The 25219-nt window shown below is 38.1% G+C and overlaps 1 protein-coding gene across 50 annotated transcripts in view; it reads left to right on the forward strand.

Annotated features, from left to right (window-relative positions):
• Positions 1-25219, forward strand: part of MLLT10 (MLLT10 histone lysine methyltransferase DOT1L cofactor) — a 245921-nt gene that overhangs the window by 158710 nt on the left and 61992 nt on the right. For 48 of the 50 annotated variants that reach the window (XR_013519574.1, XR_004745526.3, XR_013519576.1 and 45 more), the window contains 2 exons: positions 3635-3890; positions 9132-9701. Coding sequence is in view for 40 of the 50 variants with exons in the window: in XM_035306915.3 (XP_035162806.1) it covers positions 3635-3890; positions 9132-9701 (826 nt within the window). In the remaining 10 variants the exon portion in view is untranslated. Of the gene's footprint in view, positions 1-2098; positions 2236-3634; positions 3891-9131; positions 9702-25219 lie in introns of all 50 variants that reach the window. The other 2 variants (XM_078329600.1, XM_078329601.1) reach the window with 1 other exon arrangement.

Genomic DNA, 25219 nt, shown 5'->3' on the forward strand with positions numbered 1-25219 from the left:
CTTGAACTCTAGCCTCAAGTGATCCACCTATCTCAGCCTCCCAGAGTGCTGGGATTACAGGTGTGAGCCACCACGCCCAGACTAAAATTAATCTAACTTAAAATAGATTTCTTTAAGGCAGCATATAGTCAGGTCTTGAGTTTATTAATTCATTGTTGCAACCTTTCCTTATTAACTGTAGTGTTTAGAGAATTTACATATGATTCTCTGTGTGGTTGTATTTTATTATTATTATTTTTTTGAGACAAGGTCTCACTCTGTCTTCAAGGCTGGAGTGCAGTGGCTCTATCTCAGCTTATGGGAAACTGCACCACTTGGGTTCAAGCGATTCTCCTACCTCAGTCTTCTGAGTAGCTGGGACTACAGGCATGTGCCAACACACCTGGTTTTTAATGATAAGCAACTTGATATTGAACTGAGTTCATTTACATTTCTTCCTATTTCTTTTTCTTGGGGTTCCTTGAGGTTTTTAAACTATGAGTTTTTTTTTCTCATTAATTTAACAATTTTTTCTACTATTTTTTCTTCAGTTTTGTGGGGATTTTTTGTTTGTTTGGTTTGATCCTCCCTTTCTTTTTCAGTATTCTAGTAGCATCTAAATGAGGCTAAAGTCATTCTACAGCTCACTGTTTTTTTTGATGGGTTCATTCTTTAGGTGATTTTTTTTGGGCAGATTACATGCTATATTCTCAAGGTTGGCTTGGTAAAAAATATGTGGTTTTTATGAGACACTTGAGTAGTACATAATTTTATTTTGAAATTTTAACTAACACATTATGTTTTCTCATGGTTGAAGGCATAGATAGCTCTTGGCTGCTTTCTTCCTTCTGCCTCCTGGTTACCTATGTAGATGACAGAACCTGATAGACTAATCTGAAACAACCATACCTTTTGTAAATAATCATAGCTGCTTTTTCTTTGGATACTTGTTATAGAGTCATTATTTAATTTTAGATCTAGTTTTACATTTTTGTTTGAAGTAAATATTTTTTGTTCCAACTTAATGGTATTGAGTAGGTATATTGGTGTTGCAGCTTATCTTAGGACTAATAGTTGCCCATGAAATAAAAATGGCATGTATTCTGAATTGCCCTTTTAAAAGATTAATTGGCCTGTAAATCACAACGTAGAACAAAGTATTTATGCAGCACTTCAGAGACTGTTAATACAGCCAAATATCCAGTTTTATCTTCAGTAGAAAAGAACCAAAAAATAAAAAGACCATATATTTTTCAGTAGGGCACCAAATGAAGTAGCGTGCATTTTGTGGTCCAATTTGCATCAAAAATAAGTATTTTTAAGTACAAAAATTACACTCAGAGCAATGAGATGTTTATACTATGAGAGATATGTAGAATACGAAAGTGGAGAAACAAGATTTTGTGAATTTAGTCTTGGGCTTATTTACTGTGTGTTTTTCAGCCATCTCCCGCCCTCCTCTGAGAAAGGACCTTTCTCTTCCTCGATTTTGAGTTAATCATTGTTATGTTTATAATGGAATTCCCTAGTGCCATATTGTCCCAACAGTACATTATAGGACAAATACTTTTAAAATCACTTTTAAACATGTAATTAAAATAGAGGTTCCTCTTTGAATGAACCCTGCATTGCCTTAGTGTCATTATGTATACTTTAAAAATTGTTAACATTCTGTCATCCCATTTCAAATTGAGCCATTGAAAAAAAATGTTAACATTTAAAGCTAAAATTTATTCTTTTTCATATTAAGTCTGATTATGTTCTGAATTATAGGTGTGGACATTTAAAAAACGTTCATTTATGGTTTCAGTATGATTTTTTGTCACTGAATTTGATTGTTTTATTAATTGCTTTCTTTGTAATACTATTTCTTCCAAATGTCATGTTTTCATTGTTTTTATAGACAGATTTATACTTGAGGGTGTGAGCAAAGATGTTCTGTTAAATAAGTGGGAAAAATGATCGTCTCTAATGTAGATTGTCATGCAGAAGTGAATAGTGTATTTCCATTTGTAGTACTCCACCCAATTTTCTCTCCATTCTTTATTTGATACATGAACAAAAATATGTGAGTAAAGAACACCACTGTGTTTCTTAGATGACTTTTAAACTTCACTAGGTCATGCAAGGATCACATGTGAGAGGAATGGAGAACCTCAGGATCAACTCAAGTAATTGGAAAAAAGTATTTGAAAAATGAGGTGGGGTAGTTTCCAAATTGACCTGCCCAGCATGGAAAAGGTTCATGTTTCTAAAGTAAGCCATGAAGTTTCATCAGCTTAAATGTGATTGGTTTGTAAAATGGGATTTTTTTTTTCTTTTAAACTTCCTTTGAAACTTTTGTTCTTGTTTGTGGATTGTAGTTTGTTAGAATAGTAATTATTTTGTTTTTATGGAATATTTCTTCTATTTGATGATAAATATTCATGATTGGCACTGAGGTGATAGGGGTTGGGGATGGCAACAGGGTGACAGAAAAGCAGCACAAAAGATTAGGTTTCCAAGCAATTTCTTCTCTGATTCCTCTTTTTGAAGCTGATTTTGCTAAAAATGCCAGCCATTTTGAAACTTGATTTTATTGCCATGTTCTTGTTTTTCATATTCATCTGGTTGTTTGTAATCAGTGGCGACTGTATGTGAGAAAATTCACGTTTGCTTATTTTCAGTTTTATTTTTATAGCAGATATTTTAGATAGATACAATAAAAAAGTATTCACTTATCCAACAAAAATTTAGTGCTGATTATGTTGCAAGCACTTACTGAAGTTTATGCTGTACATGCCTCAGATGCTTTAGTGAACTTAATGGCGACATCAAAACCTTTGCCCTTGTGTACTTTATAAACTTTTGATTTCAAAGCATGGTGATTAATGTGCATCTGGTATAATATGCTTTTCATATAGTCATTTTATTCGCCATTATTTGGGTATACCTTGTATTAAAAGTGATTGCTAAAACTGGAAACTATTTATACAAATCTTCATCTTTTTTTCTTAACATAATGCAGATCAAGGGAATGATAGAGAACCACTTTTAGGGGTAGTTATAAAATCTTACCTTTGTGATATATAACTTTTTCCTCAACATAACAATTGCAAAAATGATTTCTGTTTCAAAGGCTTTAATCTTTCTATTTTTTGCCAAGCAGCCTTCACTCGAATTCTTTAAAAATTCTTGCTCTGTCCTCCGCTAGCCTTATAAACTCATGGATATGGTGGTCCTCTAATGGATTTGTAGCACCTTAGTTCCCTTATCGTCATCTTCCTATATTGAACACTAAAGCTATTTTAATTTCATGTCTAGGAAGCATAGACATTGTTAAAAAAAAATGATGTTGCTTGACAAATGAGTATCTTCAGTATTGCTGTGTATCATTTAATAAATGAGTAATACATACTTTTACTAGTTGTTCCAGTTCGATCCAGAAACAGCTATCTTTAAATTATCTATACTTGTCTTTTTTGTTTTTTAAATAATTGTAATAGACAAATTGTTTTTACATGATTTTCTTAGGTGGACTAACTTATTTTTAGAACAAAATCTTTATGTTTATTCTGCAAGTTCTTATTTATTTTTATTAATGTGTCAGTTATTGTTTTCTGTAGCTAAAATGTAATCAACTCTTTTTCCTTCCTTTTTTGAATCAAAATGTTAGACTTATACAAGCACTAGCAACAACTCTATATCTGGATCATTGAAGCGCTTGGAAGATACTACAGCACGATTTACAAATGCGAATTTCCAGGAAGTCTCTGCACATACCTCTAGTGGAAAAGATGTTTCAGAGACTAGAGGGTCAGAGGGCAAAGGGAAGAAGTCTTCAGCTCACAGTTCAGGTCAAAGGGGAAGAAAGCCTGGTGGTGGAAGAAATCCAGGAACAACTGTGTCAGCAGCTAGCCCTTTTCCACAAGGTATTAGTGATGTTTTAGCTAAAATACTTGTCCTTATGATGGTTAATATTAGTTTTGCTTTGTAAAATAATTTTTTTAACTTATAACTAATGGATGTTCTAGATTATTATGTGATTAGTTTGCTAGAGTAAGATTACTTCAAAGATAGTATTTCCTCTTAAATTTTTCTGGGACTTTTGCTTTCATTTTATAATACGATATGTGCATCCAGAGTTGAATTATAATTATGATGTTTAACTAGACTTAGAATAATGCTTAAAATTGGGGAGAAAAATAATAAAAGCTGGAGCTTTGCTTTCAGTTCTATAGGACAGTCATTCTTTTTTTTTTTTTTTTTTTTTTAAGTCGGAGTCTCATTCTGTTGCCCAGGCTGGAGTGCAGTGGTGCAATCTTGGCTCACTGCAACCTCTGCCTCTTGGGTTCAAGTGATTCTTGTGCCCCAACCTCCTGAGTAGCTGAGATTACAGATGTGTGCCACCATGCCTGGCCAATTTTTGTATTTTTAGTAGAGATGGAATTTCACCATGTTGGCCAGGCTGGTCTCAAACTCCTGACCCTAGGTCATCTGCCCGCTTTGGCCTCCTAAAGTGCTGGGAATAGAGGCACAAGCCATTGTGTCTGTCATCTTTCCTATAAATGTTTTTTGTTTATATTTTTTAAACATTAAAAACAATTAAGGTTGACTGGGCATGGTGGCTCACATGTGTAATCCTAGCAGTTTGTAATGCTAAAACGGGCAGAACTTTGTGTCCAGCTTGGGCAACACGGTGAGACTCCATCTCTGCAAAAAAATTAAAAATTAGCTGGATGTGGACTGGGTACAGTGGCACATGCTTATAATCCCAGTCTTTTGCCGGGCGCGGTGGCTCAAGCCTGTAATCCCAGCACTTTGGGAGGCTGAGGCAGGTGGATCACGAGGTCAAGAGATCGAGACCATCCTGGTCAACATGGTGAAACCCTGTCTCTACTAAAAATGCAAAAAAAAAATTAGCTGGGCACGGTGGCGTGTGCCTGTAATCCCAGCTACTCAGCAGGCTAAGGCAGGAGAATTGCCTGAACCCAGGAGGTGGAGGTTGTGGTGAGCCGAGATGGTGCCATTGCACTCCAGCCTGGGTAACAAGAGCGAAACTCTGTCTCAAAAAAAAAAAAAAAAAAAAAAATCCCAGTATTTTATGAAGCCCGGGCAGGTGGATCGTCTGTGCTCAGGAGTTGGAGACCAGCCTGGGCAAAATGGCAAAATCTTGTTTCTATAAAATATACAAAATTAGCCAGGTATGGTGGCACGCACCTGTCATCCCAGCTACTTGAGAGGCCGAAGGGGGAGGATTGTTTGAGCCCAGGAGATTGAGACTACAGTGAGCTGAGATTGTGCTACTGCACTCCAGCTGGGTGATTGAGTGAGACCTTGTCTCTTGGGCAGGCAAACAAAATTAGCCAGGCATGATGGTGTACACCTGTGGCCCCAGCTCCTCAGGAGGCTCAAGTGGGAGGATTGCTTGACCCAGGGAGGTTGAAGCTGCAGTGAGCCATGATTGTGTCACTGCACTCCAACCTAGGTAATGGAACAAGAGCCTGCCTCAAAACAAACAAAAAACACCCTAAATAAATAAATACAATTAAGGTTTACATTTTTTAGTAGATAAATAAATACAGACAATTTTTAGGGGATTTATATAGGTCTCAGTAAATAATAGTTAATTAATAACAAATGTATTATAAGTCTGAAATTTAACAGGTTGATAGACTAACCCATTCTTGGTTTTCAGCTTTGTGTGTGTGTGTGTGTGTGTGTGTGTGTGTGTTTTGAGACAGGGTTTTGCTCTGTTGCCCAGGCTGCAGGGCAGTCCTGCAATCGTGGCTCACTGTAAGGTTGACCTCCAGCATGCACGCACGCGTGTGTGTGTGTGTGTGTGTGTGTGTGTGTTTTGAGACAGGATCTTGCTCTGTTGCCCAGGCTTCAGGGCAGTCCTGTCATCATTGCTCACTGCAAGGTTGACCTCCTATGCTCAAGCATTCTTTCTCCCGCTTCAGACCCTCAGGTAGCTTTTGCCTCCACCTTTATCTCCTAAGTAGCTGGGACCACAAGCATGCATCACTATGCCCAGCTCATTTTTAACTTTTTGTAGAGATGGGTTCTTGCCTTGTTGCCTAGGCTGGTATTGAACTCCTGGGCTCAAGTGACCCTCCTGCCTTGGCCTGCCAAAGTTCTGGGATTACAGGCGTGAGTCACCACACTGAGTGAACTACTTCATAATTTTTAAAGTGAACATAAATATTTTGAGAAATAGAAATGTTAAAACTCTTGGAGGAAAATATATCGATAAAATATACAATAAATGCCCTCCTCCCACTCCCCTTTAACCCCTTAGGAGTAAATGAAAAAAGAAAATTATCCTTTTCTTTTTCCACTTTCATAAGAATATTAGCAGAATTTATCAGGATATAATTTGAATATGTAGGGGATTGCTAAATCTGCTAACTTAATAATAGCATTTTGAGCTTGAAGATTTTTCAATTCCCAGATTTGTGTGTGTGTGTGTGTGTGCACTTTATATAACAAGATTAGACAAGTAGAAATAAAATGCCAAATAATATGTAGTATTTTAGTAAAGTTTGTTGTTCTTATATATTTAAAAAATAAATAGCAAAACCTTAACCTTTGCTGTAACTTTGATTTATATTTTGAATGTGATATTAACAGTATTTATTTAATGCTTCTATAATTAAGACCTTAGTTTCTACTATTAGAATTGCATTTTAGAGTTTTTAATTTGTCTTAGAAGTACTACTCCATTTAGAAAAGAAATTTTCCATTTTCTTGAACTTTACAACACTCAAAAATCTTTTTCAGCTCTCTACTGAGACATGGTGGAGTAGTATGTGTTATGTTTTCATATCTGATGTAATACTCCATAAAAGTCTTAAAAGTTGAAATTTAAAGATAGGGTACATAAGACAATTAGTTATAATTTTTTTCATAGCAGGTATGATGTTAATTTTAGAAAATAAATATTTTTTTTCCTTGAGACAGAATCTTGCTCTCTTGCCCAGGCTGGAGTGCAGTGGCACAATCTCAGCTCACTGCAACCTCCACCACGTGGGTTCAAGCAGTTCTCCTGCCTCAGCCTCCTGAGTAGCTGGGATTACAGGCATGCAACACCACACCCAACTAATTATTTATTTATTTTTTTTGAGACAGAGTCTTGCACTGTCGCCTAGTCTGTAGTGCAGTGGTGCAATCTCACCTCACTGCAATCTCTGGCTCTTGAGTTTAAGCAATTCCCACGGGGAGCTGGGTGGTCAGACATGGTGGTGCGTACCTGTAATTTCAGCTGCTTGGGAGGTTGAGGAAGCAGAACTGCTTGAACCCAGAAGGTGGAGGTTGTAGTGAGCCAAGATGGTGCCACTGCCCTCCAGCTTGGGCGACAGTGTAAAACTTGGTCTCAAAAAACAAACAAACAAACAAAACAGTATTGCATATGTTAAATATTTTCAAGTATCTGCTACACTGTAGTGAGGTTTTAAAAACAGCTGTAAAAACAAAAATGTGTGGAACAGAGACAGATGGTAACAAATCAGAATGAATAATAATGAACTTCTATATAATTACTCATTACATGGTAATTTGTAGTTATCTTTAAATGATTAATGAAATGTACATGCTTCTTAATATGTATGTTTTAAATATAGACATAGCCTTAAAATTCCCACACAGGTATAAATAATTTTGTAAATTATTAAAATAGATGTAGTCTTAAAAGAGTTTTAGAACTACTAAATATTCTTTTTAAATAAGCTGTTTCAGAAAGGATTACAATTTAAAAAATCAAAACCTTGGGACTTGAGCTAAAAATTTTTTTCTTGTATGCAAGGATATAAATCTCTGCAAATATTTAGTTGGGTTTATGTGTGATTACTTGTGAATGTGCTATGCAATGAAATTTAACACTTAGCTTGAAATTTCCTTTCCACTCCAATAAAATACTTTGGATTTTGTTTCCAAAAAAATTAAAATATGATGTAGTTTGGTTTTATGAAGCATAATAGATGTGTAGTCATAATGGATTCTAAATACTTTTTCCTTCATTGGGCAGACACAAGGAGGGTTTGATGGAATGGGATGGTAGTGCAAACCTGTTTTATCCCAGGCCATCGTAGTTTTCTGCCAGGCAACTAAGAATCTTAAGGTTCTTTTCTTTTCTTTTTTTTTATTTTAAAAAAAAGACAGAGCTTCGCTTTGTTGCCCAGGTTGGAGTGCAGTGGTGGGATCTCAGTTCACTGCAACCTCTGACTCCCGGGTTCGACCAATTCTGTCCCCAGCCTCCTAAGTAGCTGGGATTACAGGCGTGTGCCACCATGCATGGCTAGTTTTTGTATTTTTGGTAGAAATGGTATTTTACCATGTTGGTCAGGCTGGTCTCAAATTCCTGACCTCATGATCCACCCAACTCAGTCTCCCAAAGTGCTGGGATTACAGGTGTGAGCCACCAAGCCTGGCCTAAAGTTCTTGTATCTTAGAATGGCGTTATAGGGTACTAGGTTCTTCAAAGAGAGAATAAGCAGTGATAGCTGGTTTCTTTATGAAGTTCCATGAGAAATGGATTGGGAGAATGTGAGGTATAGATTAGATTCCATATGATCACTATTTTATCAAATCCATTTTCTGTTGTAGATTCAGCTGAACAATAACAATCATTGGTGTGTCTTAAAATGTAGAACTCATAACCTAGGAAATGTCTTTAGGTTCTTACTGTGTACTGGGAACATTTTCAGTCATATCTTCAATATTCAAAAAAAAATTCCGTAGATACTTAGAGTCAAATGAGAGTCTTGTTAGGTCTTCATGCATGACTGTAGAAAGGAGGCTACTGTTCTTTAGTCCTTCCTCAGCTGTACATGAGGTATTTGGGGGAGAATTGTGGAATGTTGCTGTGGCAAAAGGTAGGTGAAATAAAGCATATCTTACATCTTAATAATTGTTTAATAGCTTGCAATTCCATAGTAAATATTTAATAATATCTATGAAATGACAAATATAGGTAATTTTAGGGATAAATTTGGTTTCAGTAATAAGTTTTTAAATCTTAATATACGGATGTCCTAAGTTTTGTAGTTAATTTTTTTTTAACCCTCTCTTCTCTTTAATGATTATAGCTTGTGTACTGCTTATGGGAACTTTGCATCCAAATTTTTTCTCTTTTCTACCCCCCCCGCCTTTTTTTTTTTTTTTTTTTACTACAGGCAATTTTTCAGGAACTCCAGGCAGTGTAAAATCATCTTCTGGAAGTTCAGTGCAGTCTCCTCAGGATTTCCTGAGCTTTACAGACTCAGATCTGCGTAATGACAGTTACACTCACTCCCAACAGTCATCTGCAACCAAAGATGTACATAAAGGAGAGTCTGGTAGCCAGGAAGGGGGGGTCAATAGTTTTGGTTCCTTAATTGGCCTCCCTTCAACCTCAGCTATTATTTCACAGCCTAAAAGCTTTGAAAATTCACCTGGAGATTTGGGTAATTCCAGCCTTCCTACAGCAGGATATAAGCGGGCTCAAAGTTCTGGCATCGAAGAAGAAACTGTAAAAGAAAAGAAAAGGAAAGGAAATAAACAAAGTAAACATGGGCCTGGTAGACCCAAAGGAAACAAAAATCAAGAGAATGTTTCTCATCTCTCAGTTTCTTCTGCTTCACCAACATCATCTGTAGCATCAGCTGCAGGAAGCATAACAAGCTCTAGTCTGCAGAAATCTCCTACATTGCTCAGGAATGGAAGTTTACAGAGTCTCAGTGTTGGCTCCTCTCCAGTTGGTTCAGGTAGGGACTTGCCTATTATTTTTCTTGTTCACTTCTAGCACCTCTCTTCTTCTGTCTCAAAACATTTTCAACTATTGTTACAATAATATTTGGAATTACTAAACGACATTTAATTAAAGTGAAATTTCTCAGTTTTTAAATTTCCTAATGGAAAATACAAAAATATCTTAAAACCTTAGATGGTTTGGTTTTTGGGAAAGATGTTTGGCACTAATTTTATTTTACTTAATTAAATGTAGGCGTTTGGTCATTCATTACTTATAAAACACTTAGAAATTATTTTCTTTTTTTGTTTCACCTGCACAGTATTTTTAAAACACCAACACAGAATTTACATTTAGGATGTTTTTTGTTTTATTTTGAGCTTCCTTTCTGTAAACTTCAGTGTTAGTCTTCATTTTTCTAAATGATTCCAACAGAGTCTCACTGTCGCCCACAATGGAGTACAGCGACGTGATCTTGGCTCATTGCAACCTTTGCCGTCCACGTTCAAATGATTCTCCTGCCTCAGCCTCCTGAGTAGTTGGGATTACAGGCGCCCATCACTGCGCCCAGCTAATTTTTGTATTTTTTAGTATAGATGGGGTTTCACCTTATTGGCCAGGCTGGTCTTGAACTCCTGATCTCATGATGCACCTGCCTTAGCCTCCCAAAGTGCTGTGTGTATCAGCGTGAGCCACCTCACCCAGCCAATTCCTCACACAGATATTACTTGAGTTACTCTATCCTGGGACATTTTCATATTAATGATAAATGATTTAAATTTATAGAATGTAGTAATCACATTTTATTTCAGGAGATGCCTGAAATGATTTAATTTTGTTTTCAAGTATACTTCATGGTTTCACGATTATTTTTATTATAAGACAAGTGAGTTGATACAAATTGTTATTCACACCATTGGGATGCTCTGTAACCTGCAATTTGTATTATGAATATTATTTTCAATTTTTAAAAATATCTTCAAAATGCATATTTTTAGACAGACCATTAAGTTGATATTAACTTAAATGTCAGCATTTATCTTTTTTTTTTTCTTTTTCTTTTTTTTTTTTGAGACAGAGTTTCACTCGTTACCCAGGCTGGAGTGGTACAATGGTGCGATCTCGGCTCACTGCAACCTCCGCCTCCTGGGTTCAAGCAGTTCTCCTGCCTCAGCCTCCCGAGTAGCTGGGACTATAGGCACATGCCACCATGCCCAGCTGATTTTTGTATTTTTAGTAGAGACGGGGTTTCACCATGTTAACCAGGATGGTCTCGACCTCTTGACCTCATAATCCACCCGCCTCGGCCTCCCAAAGCAGCACTTATCTTTTAAATTGCATCTTGAATTTAAGATAAATGGTTTTCAATAAATGTTGAAACCTTTCTTTTAGTTTTAGATTTCTGATTGTTGAAATAACATGAATTTAGCTAAGATAAATTATTATGGGTTGTATTTGTTCTATTAGTTGGTGGCAAATGTAGGTAGGAAATGGTATGGAAAAATGATACAATTTAATGGAGAACATTCATACATGTTTTATAAATAAAAAATTTTAGGTTGTTTTTATGGTTGTGAATATACAGTACTAACATCAGTAAACATAAAATAGACCATTCCAAGAGAGAAAAGAGCATAGGTAACGGTCAGATATGAGAAATAGTAACTATAACTGTCCTTTGTTATGTGCCAGGTTCTGTTAATCTTTTATTATCTCATTTAACAACAGTTATAAAATGTCCCCATTTTACAACTGGTAAAACTGAGGCTTTGAAAGGTAAAATAAGATGCCCAAGATCACATAGCCAGGAGTTTCTTCGTATTCAGAAATGAGTGGAATCTATAGAAGCATTAAGAGTTGTTGTAGAGCAGGATTTATCAATCTTAGCGTTATTGACAGTTTGGATGGGACAAGTCTTTGTGTAGTGTTACCCTGTGTATTCCAGGATATTTACCACAATCCCCAGTTCCTTCCCCCTAGAGGCCAAGAGCATCATCACACTTCCTCTTCCCATAGTAGGAATAAAAAATGTTTCCAGACATTATTTAATATGTTAAATGTGTCCAGGGGACCAAAACAACTTCTAGTTGAGGATCACTATTTTAGAGGTGAATAATATATATAAATTGCAGTGAGAAAGAAGTTCATAGAAAGGTTTAAATATATTGCATATTTGAACGTATGCTTTTATTTACATGTTTCCTTTGAGACTAGAATGGCTTAGCAGTAAGCCCCCTTGTCACAAAAAGTACATTTAGACCAATTTAATCAGAAAAAAATTGAATTTCTTTTCACTTTTAGCAAGAGGTGTAGTAATCACATGAGTACCTTACTGAGAAAATAAAGCCTAAATTTGCTTTTGTGGAGAAACTTCTTTACTGATTTTCTATAGTTTGAAGCATTGTCTGGGACTTTCTAAATTTCAGAAATTATATTTGAATGCTTATTTAAACACATCTTCAAATTAATAAGATATTGATTTACATCCCTGGAAATATTTTCCTATCTGTTATGGATTTGGGGAGATGTTAGGCGTGAGGAATAGTAAATGCTTAGCATTTACTATGTTCAAAGCACTGTTCTGGAAGTGGGGATACAGTCGTGAATGTCACAAACACCCCTACCCTCAGGAGTTAGTATTACAGTGAATGTTATAGTTTAACCAACAGGTGCTTGCAAAGGTCATCTTCATTATTACCCCGTCATTCAAGAAAGTCAATCTTATAAAAAGAGCATTGTGAAAAATAACTTGAGATAATGTAATACATAATACAGTTGTTTTCTGTATCTGTGGGATTCCACATCTGGGGATTCAACCAACCTTGTATAGAAAATATTTTAAAGTGTTAGTTCACAAAAATAAATGACCTAAGAAATTTATCTGCCAAGAATTTTTTTAAAAGTTGTGTTTAAAAATTACTCTGGGGCCAGGCGTGGTGACTCATACCTGTAATCCCAGTACTTTGGGAGGCCGAGGCGGGCGGATCACCTGAGGTTGGGAGTTTGAGATCAGTCTGGCCAACATGGTGAAGAACCATCTCTACTACAAGTGGTGGGTGCCTGTAATCCCAGCTACTCGGGAGGCTGAGGGAGGAGAATCGATTGAACCTGAGAAGCAGAGGTTGCTGTGAGCCGAGATCACACCACTGCACTTCAACTTGGGAGACAGAGCGAGACTGTCTCAAAGAAAAAAAAATTACCCTGAAGATTTTATATGTCTTTTAAAGCTATAATTATGGAATAAGATTATTGAAAACTATTTGAGATATATTCTTTAGTTTTATGTTAATAAATATTTTAGGACATAGTGCAGAACATTTTCTTTTCTCTCTCTCTTTTTTTTCTTTTCTTGAGACCGAGTCTTGCTCTGTCACCAGGCTAGAGAGCCTAACTAGAAGAAGCTTGGCTTTATGCCATGAATATTTAGGAATTACATTGCTTTAATCGTGACAAGAATTGCTAACTGCTGATGAACACTGAGTATGTGCCACATACCGTGTTAAGCTCTTAAGAAGTATTAAGTATTATTATATAGGACAAGAAACTGAGACAGAATTCTCATAGGTTTTAAGTGATGGAGATATGCATTTTCCCGGGGTCCAGGGCTGCTTAATTACACAGTTCAACAAGTGTTTGCTTATGAGGGTCTAATATCACACTAGTGTCAGTCATACTTTAAGCAAAGAGATCCCTGAAAAAATCTGAACCTATAATTTAACTTTCAGCAATAATATTTCCTATTGGTATAAAAAGTTAATTTTTCCTTTGGACTAATTTGAAATTGAAATTGAGAAATAATTTAGTAATTGTGGAAACAAGAAGCTTTCCCCCATATAATAAATAAGTAGAAAGGAGAAAATGTATACAGTCATCCCTTGGCATCAATGGGGAATTGGTTTCAGGACCTCCTGCAAATATAAATACCAAAGTCCAAGATGCTCAAGTTCCTGTTATAAAATGTCATAGCATTTCACATAACCTGTGCACATCTTCTGATGTGCTTAAATCATTCATTTCTAGATTACTTATTATACCTAATATTATGTAGGTGCTATGTAAATAGTTATTATGCTTAGGGAATCATAACACGAGAAAAAGTCTGTACACATTCAGTACAGACTCAGTCTTTTTCCTCCAAATGTTTTCTTTTTTTTTTCTTCGAGATAGAGTCTCACTTTGTGCAATGGTGTGATCTCAGCTCACTGCAATCTCCACCTCCTGGGTTCAAGCGATTCTCCTGCCTCAGCCTCCCGAGTAGCTGGGATTACAGGCATGCACCACCACACACAGCTAATTTTTGCATTTGTAGTAGACAGAGGGTTTCACTGTGTTGGCCAGGATGGTTTCGATATCTTGACCTCGTGATCTGCCTGCCTGGGCCTCCCAAAGTGCTGGGATTTACAGGCATTAGCCACTGTGCCCCTCCTCCTCCAAATATTTTCTATACAAGGTTGGTTGAATCCCCAGATGTGGAATCCCACAGATACAGAAAACAACTGTATTATATATTACATGATCTCAAGTTATTTTTCACAATGTTCTTTTTATAAGATTGACTTTCTTTCTTTTTCTTTTTTAATAGACAGGGTTTCACCATGTTGGCCTGGCTGATCTTGAACTCCTGACCTCAGGTGATCCACCCACCTCAGCCTCCCAAAGTGCTGGGATTACAGGCGTGAGCTACCATGCCTGGTTTAAGATTGACTTTCTTGAATGATGGGTTAATAATTTAGTAATGATGAACATGACCTTTGTAAGCACCTGTTGGTTAAACTGTAACATTCACTGTAATTCAAACTCCTGAGGCTGTTTCTGACATTCACCACTGTATCCCCACTTCCAGCACAATACTTTGAACATAGTTAAATGTTAAGCATCTTTTTAAAAAATGAATGAATACCATTAGTATTCTCATGAGTGTATGTCATGTGGTTAGTAGTATCCTGTATGATTTTGTACATCCTATTGTTTATAGATAAGTTGTAAGACAAATTATTTGTAAAGCTTTTAATGTGGTACTTATTTTACTAGTTTATGATGAGAAGTACTATTAAGTTAGAAAAGATCATGAAGAGATTGAAATGTACTTTGAAGTAGGCTGAAACCGAAGGCCAGCAACAGTACCTGAAAAGTAAAGATTTGTTTGAGGAAAAATCCTAATAAGAACAAGAAGCTTGTTTTTGTGGCACTGTGAAGGTAATGTTGGTAGGGTAGGATGGGTTAATGGAGAGCTGATTGCCAGGCCGAAGAAATCAGACTGATAAGCTAATGATCTTTTTCTTAAAATAACTGTTCTGGACTTAATTTTGGCCAGTTACCATTATTAAAGAATTTCATTAATGGAAAGAAAACAAATTCATTCAGCTTATAACAATGCTAATATAATCTCTTATATTTGAGCACACTTAACAGTTTCTTAAGAACTCTTTAGTTACTCTCTGATTTGTTCCTTGGAACAGCCTTGTGAAATAGGACGGCTCCTGTTGATATTATTTCTCCCTTACAACTAGGATGTAAAACAGGAGTAGAATCAGTTTATAATATTGTGATTCACTCTTGAAATTACTACCTGAAAGCATCAGTTTTAATAGTAACCAAAATTCTCTCATGACATGTTCCAGTTGTACCAGAATATGTTTTTTTCTGGGAACCCTAGATCAAATTAGAGTAGAAGTTTAGAAAACACCTATAAAATGTTTGATTCAGAGTTTAGATTGTAAAATTTTTGTTATGGATTGAAGTATATTCTGATAAATGGCCTGTTTTACAGTGAATTGTACAAAATGGAAAAACAGTGTGTTTTAAAAAATCATTTCTAAAGGTTGTGAGTTTGGGGCTTATAAGATGTTGTTACTCTTGACTAAACTCTTTCCTAGTACATTCTTTTGGATTCTGACAGATAGGCATGGGGTCTTTTGAAACACCAAAAACAGTGTTTGGAAGAGTTGACAATCTTTGCTATTTATCTTTTCCACATTACAAAAATTTATGGTTTACTAACTTGAAGGTTGAGAACATTTTTTCCTTCACCAAAACCATCTTGTTATTTTCTCTGAGAAAATTCTGATACTCGTTAACCCATTTATGCTGGAGGTTGCAATTTGTGTGTGTGTGTGTGTGTGTGTGTGTGTGTGTGTGTGTGTGTCAAAAATCAGACCTTGGTGATGACCTTGGACAGTAGGACATAAATAACTCCCACAAGCTTAGTGTTCCGCTAATGGAGCACTAGGCATAAAGAAGTAAAATTGCGGGAGGACTCAAGATGGCGCTGTGAGAACAACCCAGGATTGAAGCTCGCGGTCAATGCGCGGAGGGGGTGAGTGAGGGCCGCATTTCCAGACGGATCTTTGTTGCCGCGGGGAAATTCCTAGGTATAGAGGAGACGCGGAACGCCAGGCAGAGGTTTTGCCTGGCGCAGCCGGTGGCCAGTGCAGCGGTGGCCCGCTCTGTGGCGACGCTCCACAGCGCTCCCCACAAAGCGCGCTCGTCCGGGTGCCCTGTTGGGCCGGCGCCTGAGACTTGGGAGGGCTGAACTTGACTGAACGGGACGTGGGCAGTGAGCCAGCCCAGGAGATTCCAGGGTCACAGCATTTGGGATAGCGCAATGGGACAAACAAAATGGCGATTCCAAACGCTCCCCGTGGAGAGGTTCCCTGAGGCCACAGCTCTGTGGGGGAGGGGCGTCCGCCATTACTGAGGGAAACCGCCCCTACTGAGGTACACGCCCATTGCTGACGCAGCCTGCCGTTGCCGAGGCAACCTGCTACAACAGAGAGACTCCACCCCAGGGCGTAGCCTGTGGCAGCAGGGCGGAGACCGCAGCAGAAGGGCAGAGCCTGCAGCAACAGGGCAAACCTCACACCAGCAGGGCAGAGCCTCGGCAGGCAAATAGTGACTAGACTGCCTCCTAGCTGGGCAGGACAGTGCGGCGGACACTCACAAGGAAAGCCCCAACCTCCACCACGCAGAGCATCTGAGAAAAAAAGGGTTTTTTAATGAGTTATGTTGCAGCAGAATTAAACATAGCAGCCTAACAGCCCTGAATGAACAACAGAGCTCACAGCTCAGCACTTGAGCTCCTATAAAGTACAGACTGTCTCCCCAAGCAGCTCCCTGAGCCGTCTATATCCAAAAGACTGACATTTGGCAGGCATCAATCTGGGACAAAGATAGCAGAAAAGGAAACTGGTAGCATCCCTTACTGTTCCGCAGCTCCTATAGGTGCACCCCAGACAAGCAGGGCCTGGAGTGGACCTCAGCAGTCGTACAGTGAAGGGGCTAGACTGGTAGAAGGAAAACCAAGTAACAGAAATACTTCATCATCAACAATCTGGGTGTCCACTCAGAGGCCCAATCGAAAACTCAGCAACTACACAGACGACAGGTGGATAAATCCACAAAGATGGGAAGAAACCAGCGCAAAAAGGAGGAAAACACCCGAAACCAGAACACCTCGCCTCCTAGAAAGAACCAAAACTCCTCACCAGCAAGGGAACAAAGCTGGATGGAGAATGACTGTGACGAAATAACGGAATTAGACTTCAGAAGGTGGATAATGAGAAACTTTTGTGAGCTAAAAGAACATGTTTTAAATCAATGCAAAGACACTAAGAACCTTGAAAAAAGATTCCAGGAAATGATAATAAGAATGGATAACTTAGAGAGGAATATGAATTAAAGGAGCTGAAAAACACAATACGAGAGTTTCGCGAAGCATGCACAAGTTTCAGTAGCCGAATTGACCAAGCAGAAGAAAGAATATCAGAAGTCGAAGATCAACTCAATGAAATAAAACGAGAAACCAAGATTAGAGAAAAAAGCGCAAAAAGGAATGAACAAAGTCTCCAAGAAATGTGGGACTATGTGAAGAGACCTAACCTACGTTTGATAGGTGTACCAGAATGTGACGAAGAGAATGAATCCAAGCTGGAAAATACTCTTCAGGACATTATGCAGGAAAATTTCCCCCACCTAGCAAGACAGGCCAACACGCAATTGCAGGAAATACAGAGAACACCACAAAGATATTCCACAAGAAGAGCAACCCCAAGGCACATAATCGTCAGATTCAACAAGGTTGAAATAAAGGAGAAAATACTAAGGGCAGCCAGGGAGAAAGGTCGGGTCACCCACTAAGGGAAGCCCATCAGACTCACAGCAGATCTCTCGGCAGAAACTCTACAAGCCAGAAGAGAGTGGGGGCCAATCTTCAACATCCTTAAGGAAAAGAACTTTCAACCCAGAATTTCATATCCAGCCAAACTGAGCTTCAGAAGTGAAGGAAAAATAAAATCCTTTGCGAACAAGCAAGTACTCAGAGATTTTGTCACCACCAGGCCTGCTTTACAAGAGCTCCTGAAAGAGGCACTACACATAGAAAGGAACAACCAGTACCAGCCATTCCAAAATCACACTAAATGCTAAAGAGCATCAACATAATGAAGAACCTACAACAACTAACGGGCAAAACAGCCAGCTAGCATCAAAATGGGCAGTATCAAATTCACACATAACAATATTAACCCTAAATGTAAATGGACTAAATGCACCAATCAAAAGACACAGACTGGCAAATTGGATAAAAATCCAAAACCCATCAGTGTGCTGTATCCAGGAAACCCATCTCACATGCAAGGATACACAAAGGCTCAAAATAAAGGGATGGAGGAAGATTTACCAAGCAAATGGAGAGCAAAAAAAAAAGCATGAGTTGCAATTATCATCTCTGATAAAATAGACCTTAAAGCAACAAAGATCAAAAGAGACAAAGAAGGCCATTACATAATGGTAAAAGGATCGATACAACAAGAAGAGCTAACGATCCTAAACGTATATGGACCCAATACAGGAGCACCCAGATACATAAGGCAAGTTCTTAATGACTTACAAAGAGACTTAGACTCCCACACAATAATAAGGGGGGAGACTTTAACACTCCACTGTCAATATTAGACAGATCAACCAGATAGAAAATCAACAAGGATATCCAGGGCTTGAACTCAGACCTGGAGCAAGCAAATCTGATAGACATTTCCAGAACTCTCCACCCGAAATCCACAGAATATACATTCTTCTCAGCACCACATCACACCTACTCTAAAATTGACCACATAATTGGAAGTAAAGCACTGCTCAGCAAATGCAAAACAACTGAAATCATAACAAACAGCCTCTCAGACCATAGTGCAATCAAGTTAGAACTCAGAATTCAGAAACCGACCCAGAATCGCACAGCTTCATGGAAACTGAACAACTGGCTCTTGAATGTTGACTGGATAAACAACGAAATGAAGGCAGAAATAAAGAAGTTCTTCGAAACCAATGAGAACGAAGACACAACATGCCAGAATCTCTGGGACACATTTAAAGCAGTCTCTAGAGGAAAATATATAGCAATAAGTGCCCATATGAGGAGAATGGAGAGATCCAAAATTGACACCCTATCGTCAAAATTGAAAGAACTAGAGGAGCAAGATCAAAAAATCTCAAAATCCAGCAGAAGACAAGAAATAACTAAGATCAGAGATGAACTGAAGGAGATTGAGACACGAAAAACCCTTCAAAAAATCAATAAATCCAAGAGCTGGTTTTTTGAAAAGATCAATAAAATAGACAGACCACTAGCCAGATTGATTAAAAAGAAAAGAGAGAACAACCAAATAGATGCAATAAAAAATGATAAAGGGGAAATCACCACAGATTCCACAGAAATTTAAAGCATCATCAGAGAATATTACAAACAACTCTATGCACATAAACTAGTAAACCTGGAAGAAATGGATAAATTCCTGGACTCCTGTGTCCTCCCAAGCCTAAATCAGGAGGAAGCTGAAACTATGAATAGACCAATAACAAGGTCTGAAGTCGAGGCAGCAATTAAGAGCCTACCACACAAAAAAAGCCCAGGTCCAGACGGGTTCACAGCCAAATTCTAGCAGACACACAAAGAGGAGCTGGTACCATTCCTTCTGAAACTATTTCAAGTAATCCAAAAAGAAGGAATCCTTCCCAAATCATTCTTTGAGACCAATATCATCCTGTTACCAAAACCCGGCAGAGACCCAACAAGAAAAGAAAACTTCAGGCCAATATCCATGATGAACGTAGATGCAAAAATCTTCAATAAAATATTGGCAAGCCGATTGCAACAGCAAATAAAAAAACGTATTCATCATGATCAAGTAGGATTCATCCCGGGGATGCAAGGCTGGTTCAACATATGCAAGTCTATAAACGTAATTCACCACATAAACAGAACCAAAAACAAAAACCACTCTTTGAAAGAAAATCAATGATTATCTCAATTGATGCAGAGAAGGCATTTGACAAAATTCAACAGCCCTTTATGCTAAAAACCCTCAATAAACTCGGTATTGAGGGAATGTATCTCAAAGTAATAAAAGCTATTTATGACAAACCAACAGCCAATATACTTAATGGGCAAAAACTGGAAGCATTCCCTTTGAAATTCGGCACTAGACAAGGATGCCCTCTGTCACCACTCCTATTCAATATAGTACTGGAAGTTCTAGCCACAGCAATCAGGCAAGAAAAAGAAATAAAGGGTATTTAAATAGGAAAGGTGGAAGCCAAATTGTCTCTATTTGTAGACGGACATGATAGTATACCTAGAAGACCCCATCGCCTCAGCCCAAAAACTCCTGAAACTGATAAGCAACTTCAGCAAAGTCTCAGGATATAAAATCAATGTGCAAAAATCACAAGCCTTCCTCTACACCAATAACAGACTTAAAGAAAGCCAAATCAAGAACGAACTGCCATTCACAATTGCTACAAAAAAATAAAATACCTTGGAATACAACTCACAAGGAACGTAAGGGACCTCTTCAAGGAAAACTACAAACCACTGCTCAACGAAATCAGAGAGGACACAAACAGATGGAGAAACATTCCATTTTCATGGTTAGGAAGAATTAATATCGTAAAAATGGCTGTACTGTCCAAAGTAATTTACAGAATCAATGCTATACCCATCAAGCTACCATTGACTTTCTTCACAGAACTGGAAAAAACCACCATGAACTTCATATGGAACCAAAAGAGAGCCCGCATAGCCAAGTCAATTCTAAGCAAAAAGAACACAGCGGGGGGCATCAGCCTACCGGATTTCAAACTATAGTACAAGGCTGCAGTAATCAAAACAGCATGGTACTGGTACCAAAACAGAGATAAAGACCAATGGAACAGAACAGAGGCATCGGAGGCAACACAACATATCTACAACCATACAATCTTTGATAAACCTGACAAAAACAAGCAATAGGGAAAGGATTCCCTGTTCAACAAATGGTGTTGGGAAAACTGGCTAGCCATGTGCAGAAAGCAGAAACTGGACCCCTTCCTGACACCTTACACCAAAATTAACTCCAGATGGATTAAAGACTTAAACATAAGACCTGGCACCATAAAAACCCTAGAGGAAAATCTAGGCAAAACCATCCAAGACATAGGAGTAGGCAAGGACTTCATGAACAAAACACCGAAAGCATTGGCAACAAAAGCCAAAATAGACAAATGGGACCTAATCAAACTCCACAGCTTCTGCACGGCAAAAGAAACAGTCACTAGAGTGAATCGGCAACCAACAGAATGGGAAAAAAATTTTTCAGTTTACCCATCTGACAAAGGGCTGATACCCAGAATTTACAAAGAACTCAAACAGATTTACAGGAAAAAAACAAACAAGCTCATTCAAAATTGGGCAAAGGATATGAACAGACACTTTACGAAAGAAGACATATATGAGGCCAACAATCATATGAAAAAATGCTCATCGTCACTGGTCATCAGAGAGATGCAAATCAAAACCACATTGAGATACCATCTCACGCTAGTTAGAATGGCGATCATTAAAAAATCTGGAGACAACAGATGCTGAAGAGGATGTGGAGAAAAAGGAACACTTCTACACTTTTGGTGGGAGTGTAAATTAGTTCAACCATTGTGGAAGACAGTGTGGCGATTCCTCAAGGCCTTAGAAATAGAAATTCCATTTGACCCAGGAATCCCATTACTGGGTATATATCCAAAAGACTATAAATCGTTCTACTATAAGGACACATGCACACGAATGTTCATTGCAGCACTGTTTACAATAGCAAAGACCTGGAATCAACCCAAATGCCCATTGATGATAGACTGGATTGGGAAAATGTGGCACATATACACCATGGAATATTATGCAGCAATCAGAAACGATGAGTTCGTGTGGTTTGTAGGGACATGGATGAATCTGGAGAACATCATTCTCAGCAAACTGACACAAGAACAGAAAATGAAACACTGCATATTCTCACTTATAGGCGGGTGATGAAAAATGAGAACACATGGACACAGGGAGGGGAGTACTAATCACTGGGGTCTATTGGGGGGAAAAGGGGAGGGCCAGCAGGAGGGGGAGGTGGGGAGGGATAGCCTGGGGAGAAATGCCAAATGTGGGTGAAGGGGAGAAAGGAAGCAAAACACACTGCCATGTGTGTACCTATGCAACTGTCTTGCATGTTCTGCACATGTACCCCCAAACCTAAAATGCAATAAAAATTTTAAAAAAATAAAAATAAAAATAAAAAAAGAAGTAAAATTGCAAGGGGTTGATGATTTAGCACGAACTTCCTTTCTTGGGGCATACTGTGTCCTTTAAAAGTACAGGTTGAGTAACCTTTCTTCAAAATGCTTGAGACCATAAGTGTTTGAAATTTCAGATTATTTTTGGATTTTGAAGTGCTTATATTATATTTGCTTAGCAGTTGAGCATCCCTAACCTGAAAATCTGAAACCCAATTTGCTCCAGTGAACATTTCCTTTGAATATTGTGAGCGCTCAAAAAGTAAATTTTTTAATAATTTATATTTATTCTTTGTTTTGGCCAGGCACAGTGGGTGGATCATCTGAGGTCAGGAGTTCCAGTAAAAGCAGCTTGGCCAATGTGGTGAAACCCTGTCTCTACTTAAAATAAAAAAATTAGCTGGGTGTGGTGCCCTGTAATCCCAGCTCCTCAGGAGGCTGAGGCAGAGGTTGCAGTGAGCTGAGATTGCATCACTGTATTCTAGCCTGGGTGACAGAGCCAGACTCACCACATTAGCCAGGCTGGTCTCGCTCCACGTCCTGTCTTCAGGTGATCCACCTGCAACCTCAGTGTCCTTAAGTGCTGGGATTACAGGCGTGAGCCACTGCTCCTGGCCTCTCCTACAACTTTCTGAGAAGACACTTAAAATCCATTTCGGTGCTGAAATTCATTAGTGGTGATAAAAGCTACAAAGATTTTGGGAAGGCACTCCTCTGGTTGCTATTGATTTCATAGAGATAGGTTGTTCATATAAAAAGATCAAGAGAAGGATATTTCTGGCTTCTACTGAAATATGAAGATTATGAAATTTTAACTTGAGCCCTTATAATTATCACAGATCTTATGAAATGTATTCTATTTATATAGTATCTGTTTAGGTCGGTAAAATAAAACTGAGAATTCTTTCTCTGGTAAAATATTTAAATTAGGAGTAAACAATTCTATAAAGAATCATAAAAGTACAGATATTAGTCCAATAAACTCTCAACCATAGTTACTGTTTAAGGTAATGTAGACTAAGGAGTAGGTGCGGTTAGTGAGCATGATTCAAATCAATCTTAATGACTGAGAATCTTGATTATATAAATTGATTAAATTGGGTCATAAATGAAAATTGCATAGAACATTACATACTGCTGTGACCAGAATATACCTTGGAATATGCTTCTCAGAAAATTCCCTGATTTTGTTTTGGTCTTCTTTTTTTTAAAGACAGGGTCTTGCTCTGTCACCCAGGCTGGAGTACAGTGGCATAATCACAGTTCACTGCAACCTTGAACTCCAGGGCTCAGGAATTCCTCCCACCTTAGCCTCTTGAGTACCTAGGACTACAGGTGTGCTTAAAAAAAAGTGTTTTTTGGAGAGATGATGTTTATATATTGCTCAGGCTGGTTTCAGACTCTTGGCTTCAAGTGATCCTCCTGCCTTGGCCAAAGTGCTAGGATTATAGGCATGAGCCACAGCACCCAGCCTTTGTATTAGTCTATTGGTTTGAATGTTTACTGGCCCTATATCATAGCAATCTTTCTAGAAAAGTGCTAGATCAGAATGGACATATTCCACTTTTTCCCCCTTGAGAAAATTCTGCTTATCTAAGTGTCCTTTATTATTTTTAGCACCATTCCAAAGGGCTACCATTTCTTTGTAATGTGGTATGTCAGTCTATTCAGTAGCCTCCACCTCCCTTGAAAAATGTCGCTTGTATTAAATTTGTAATGTGGCATTAAGGCAGAGAACTTTCTACCATGTCTCACTTTCAAGTGTGATCTGTAAAGGACTTAAACCACAGCCTACACTGTTTCTAGATGATTATTCTGAAGAGGAGTAAATGTATGCTTTTCAAAAACAGTGTCTAATATAAAATATTTTTTAAAAATTACCATGATTATAAGTGAGTACTGGCTTGCTCTGCCTTGCTTTGTCTTCTAACTCAAATTAAGATGACTTTTGAGGTAGATGGTAGTCAGATGTGTCAGTGATGATTTCCTGGGCACTCTGTTGTACATGCTGTTCCTAGGGGCTGTGTTTTTGGTTAACTAATATCCATGGAATTCCCAGGTATCCCTCCTTTAAAAAATTTTTGCCAGCAGTGTTAGCCACAGGGAATACCAGTTGTTTCCAGGATTAGCAAACCCAGGTCCTTTGAGTCGCAGCCTTGGTCCTAGTTTTATCAATTATTTTTCCCTTAGAAAGCCATATAGAAGTTAATTTCTCGTATTCTGAGCAGATTTTACTTTTATCATTGTTTTATTGCTTTGTTTTCTGCACCCTCTGTTCTCGTTTGGGTGGAGTAAAATAGTAAAAGTAATAATGGCTTAATTCATTTGTTATCTTTCTCTTTTCTTTATTTTTTTGAAATCAGGTCTTGCTCTGTTGCCCAGGCTGAAGTGCAGTGGCATGATCTCAGCTCACTGCAACCTCTGTCTCCCAGGTTCAAGCGATTCTCCTTCCTTAGCCTCCGAGTAGCTGGGATTACAGGCATGTACCACCATGCCTGGCTAATTTTTGTATTTTTAGTAGAGATGGGGTTTCACCATGTTGGCCAGGCTGGTCTCAAACTCTTGACCTCAAGTGATCTGCCCACCTTGGCCTCCCAAAGTGTTGGGATTACAGGCATGAGTCACTGCACCCAGCTATCTTTCTTAAAATGAATGATTCAAGAAAGTGAACCAAGTGTAACTTAATGTGTTTTATGCTGCTGTATAAGTCATAATGTATTTATGCTCCTCTATCAACTAAATAATTATCATACTTAAATTGTGATTTTCATGTGAAAACAGTATTCAAATGTTTTTGGTAAACTCTTTCCATCTAATGAATGACTTAGGCCTGGCGCAGTGGCTCACGTTTGTAATTCCAGCACTTTGGGAGGTTGAGGCAAGCAGATCACTAGAAGTCAGAAGTTCCAAACAAACCTGGCCAACATGGTGAAACTCCATCTCTAATGA

The sequence above is a fragment of the Callithrix jacchus genome, chromosome 7, assembly GCF_049354715.1.
Source record: "Callithrix jacchus isolate 240 chromosome 7, calJac240_pri, whole genome shotgun sequence".
NCBI classification, from domain to species: Eukaryota; Metazoa; Chordata; class Mammalia; order Primates; family Cebidae; genus Callithrix; species Callithrix jacchus.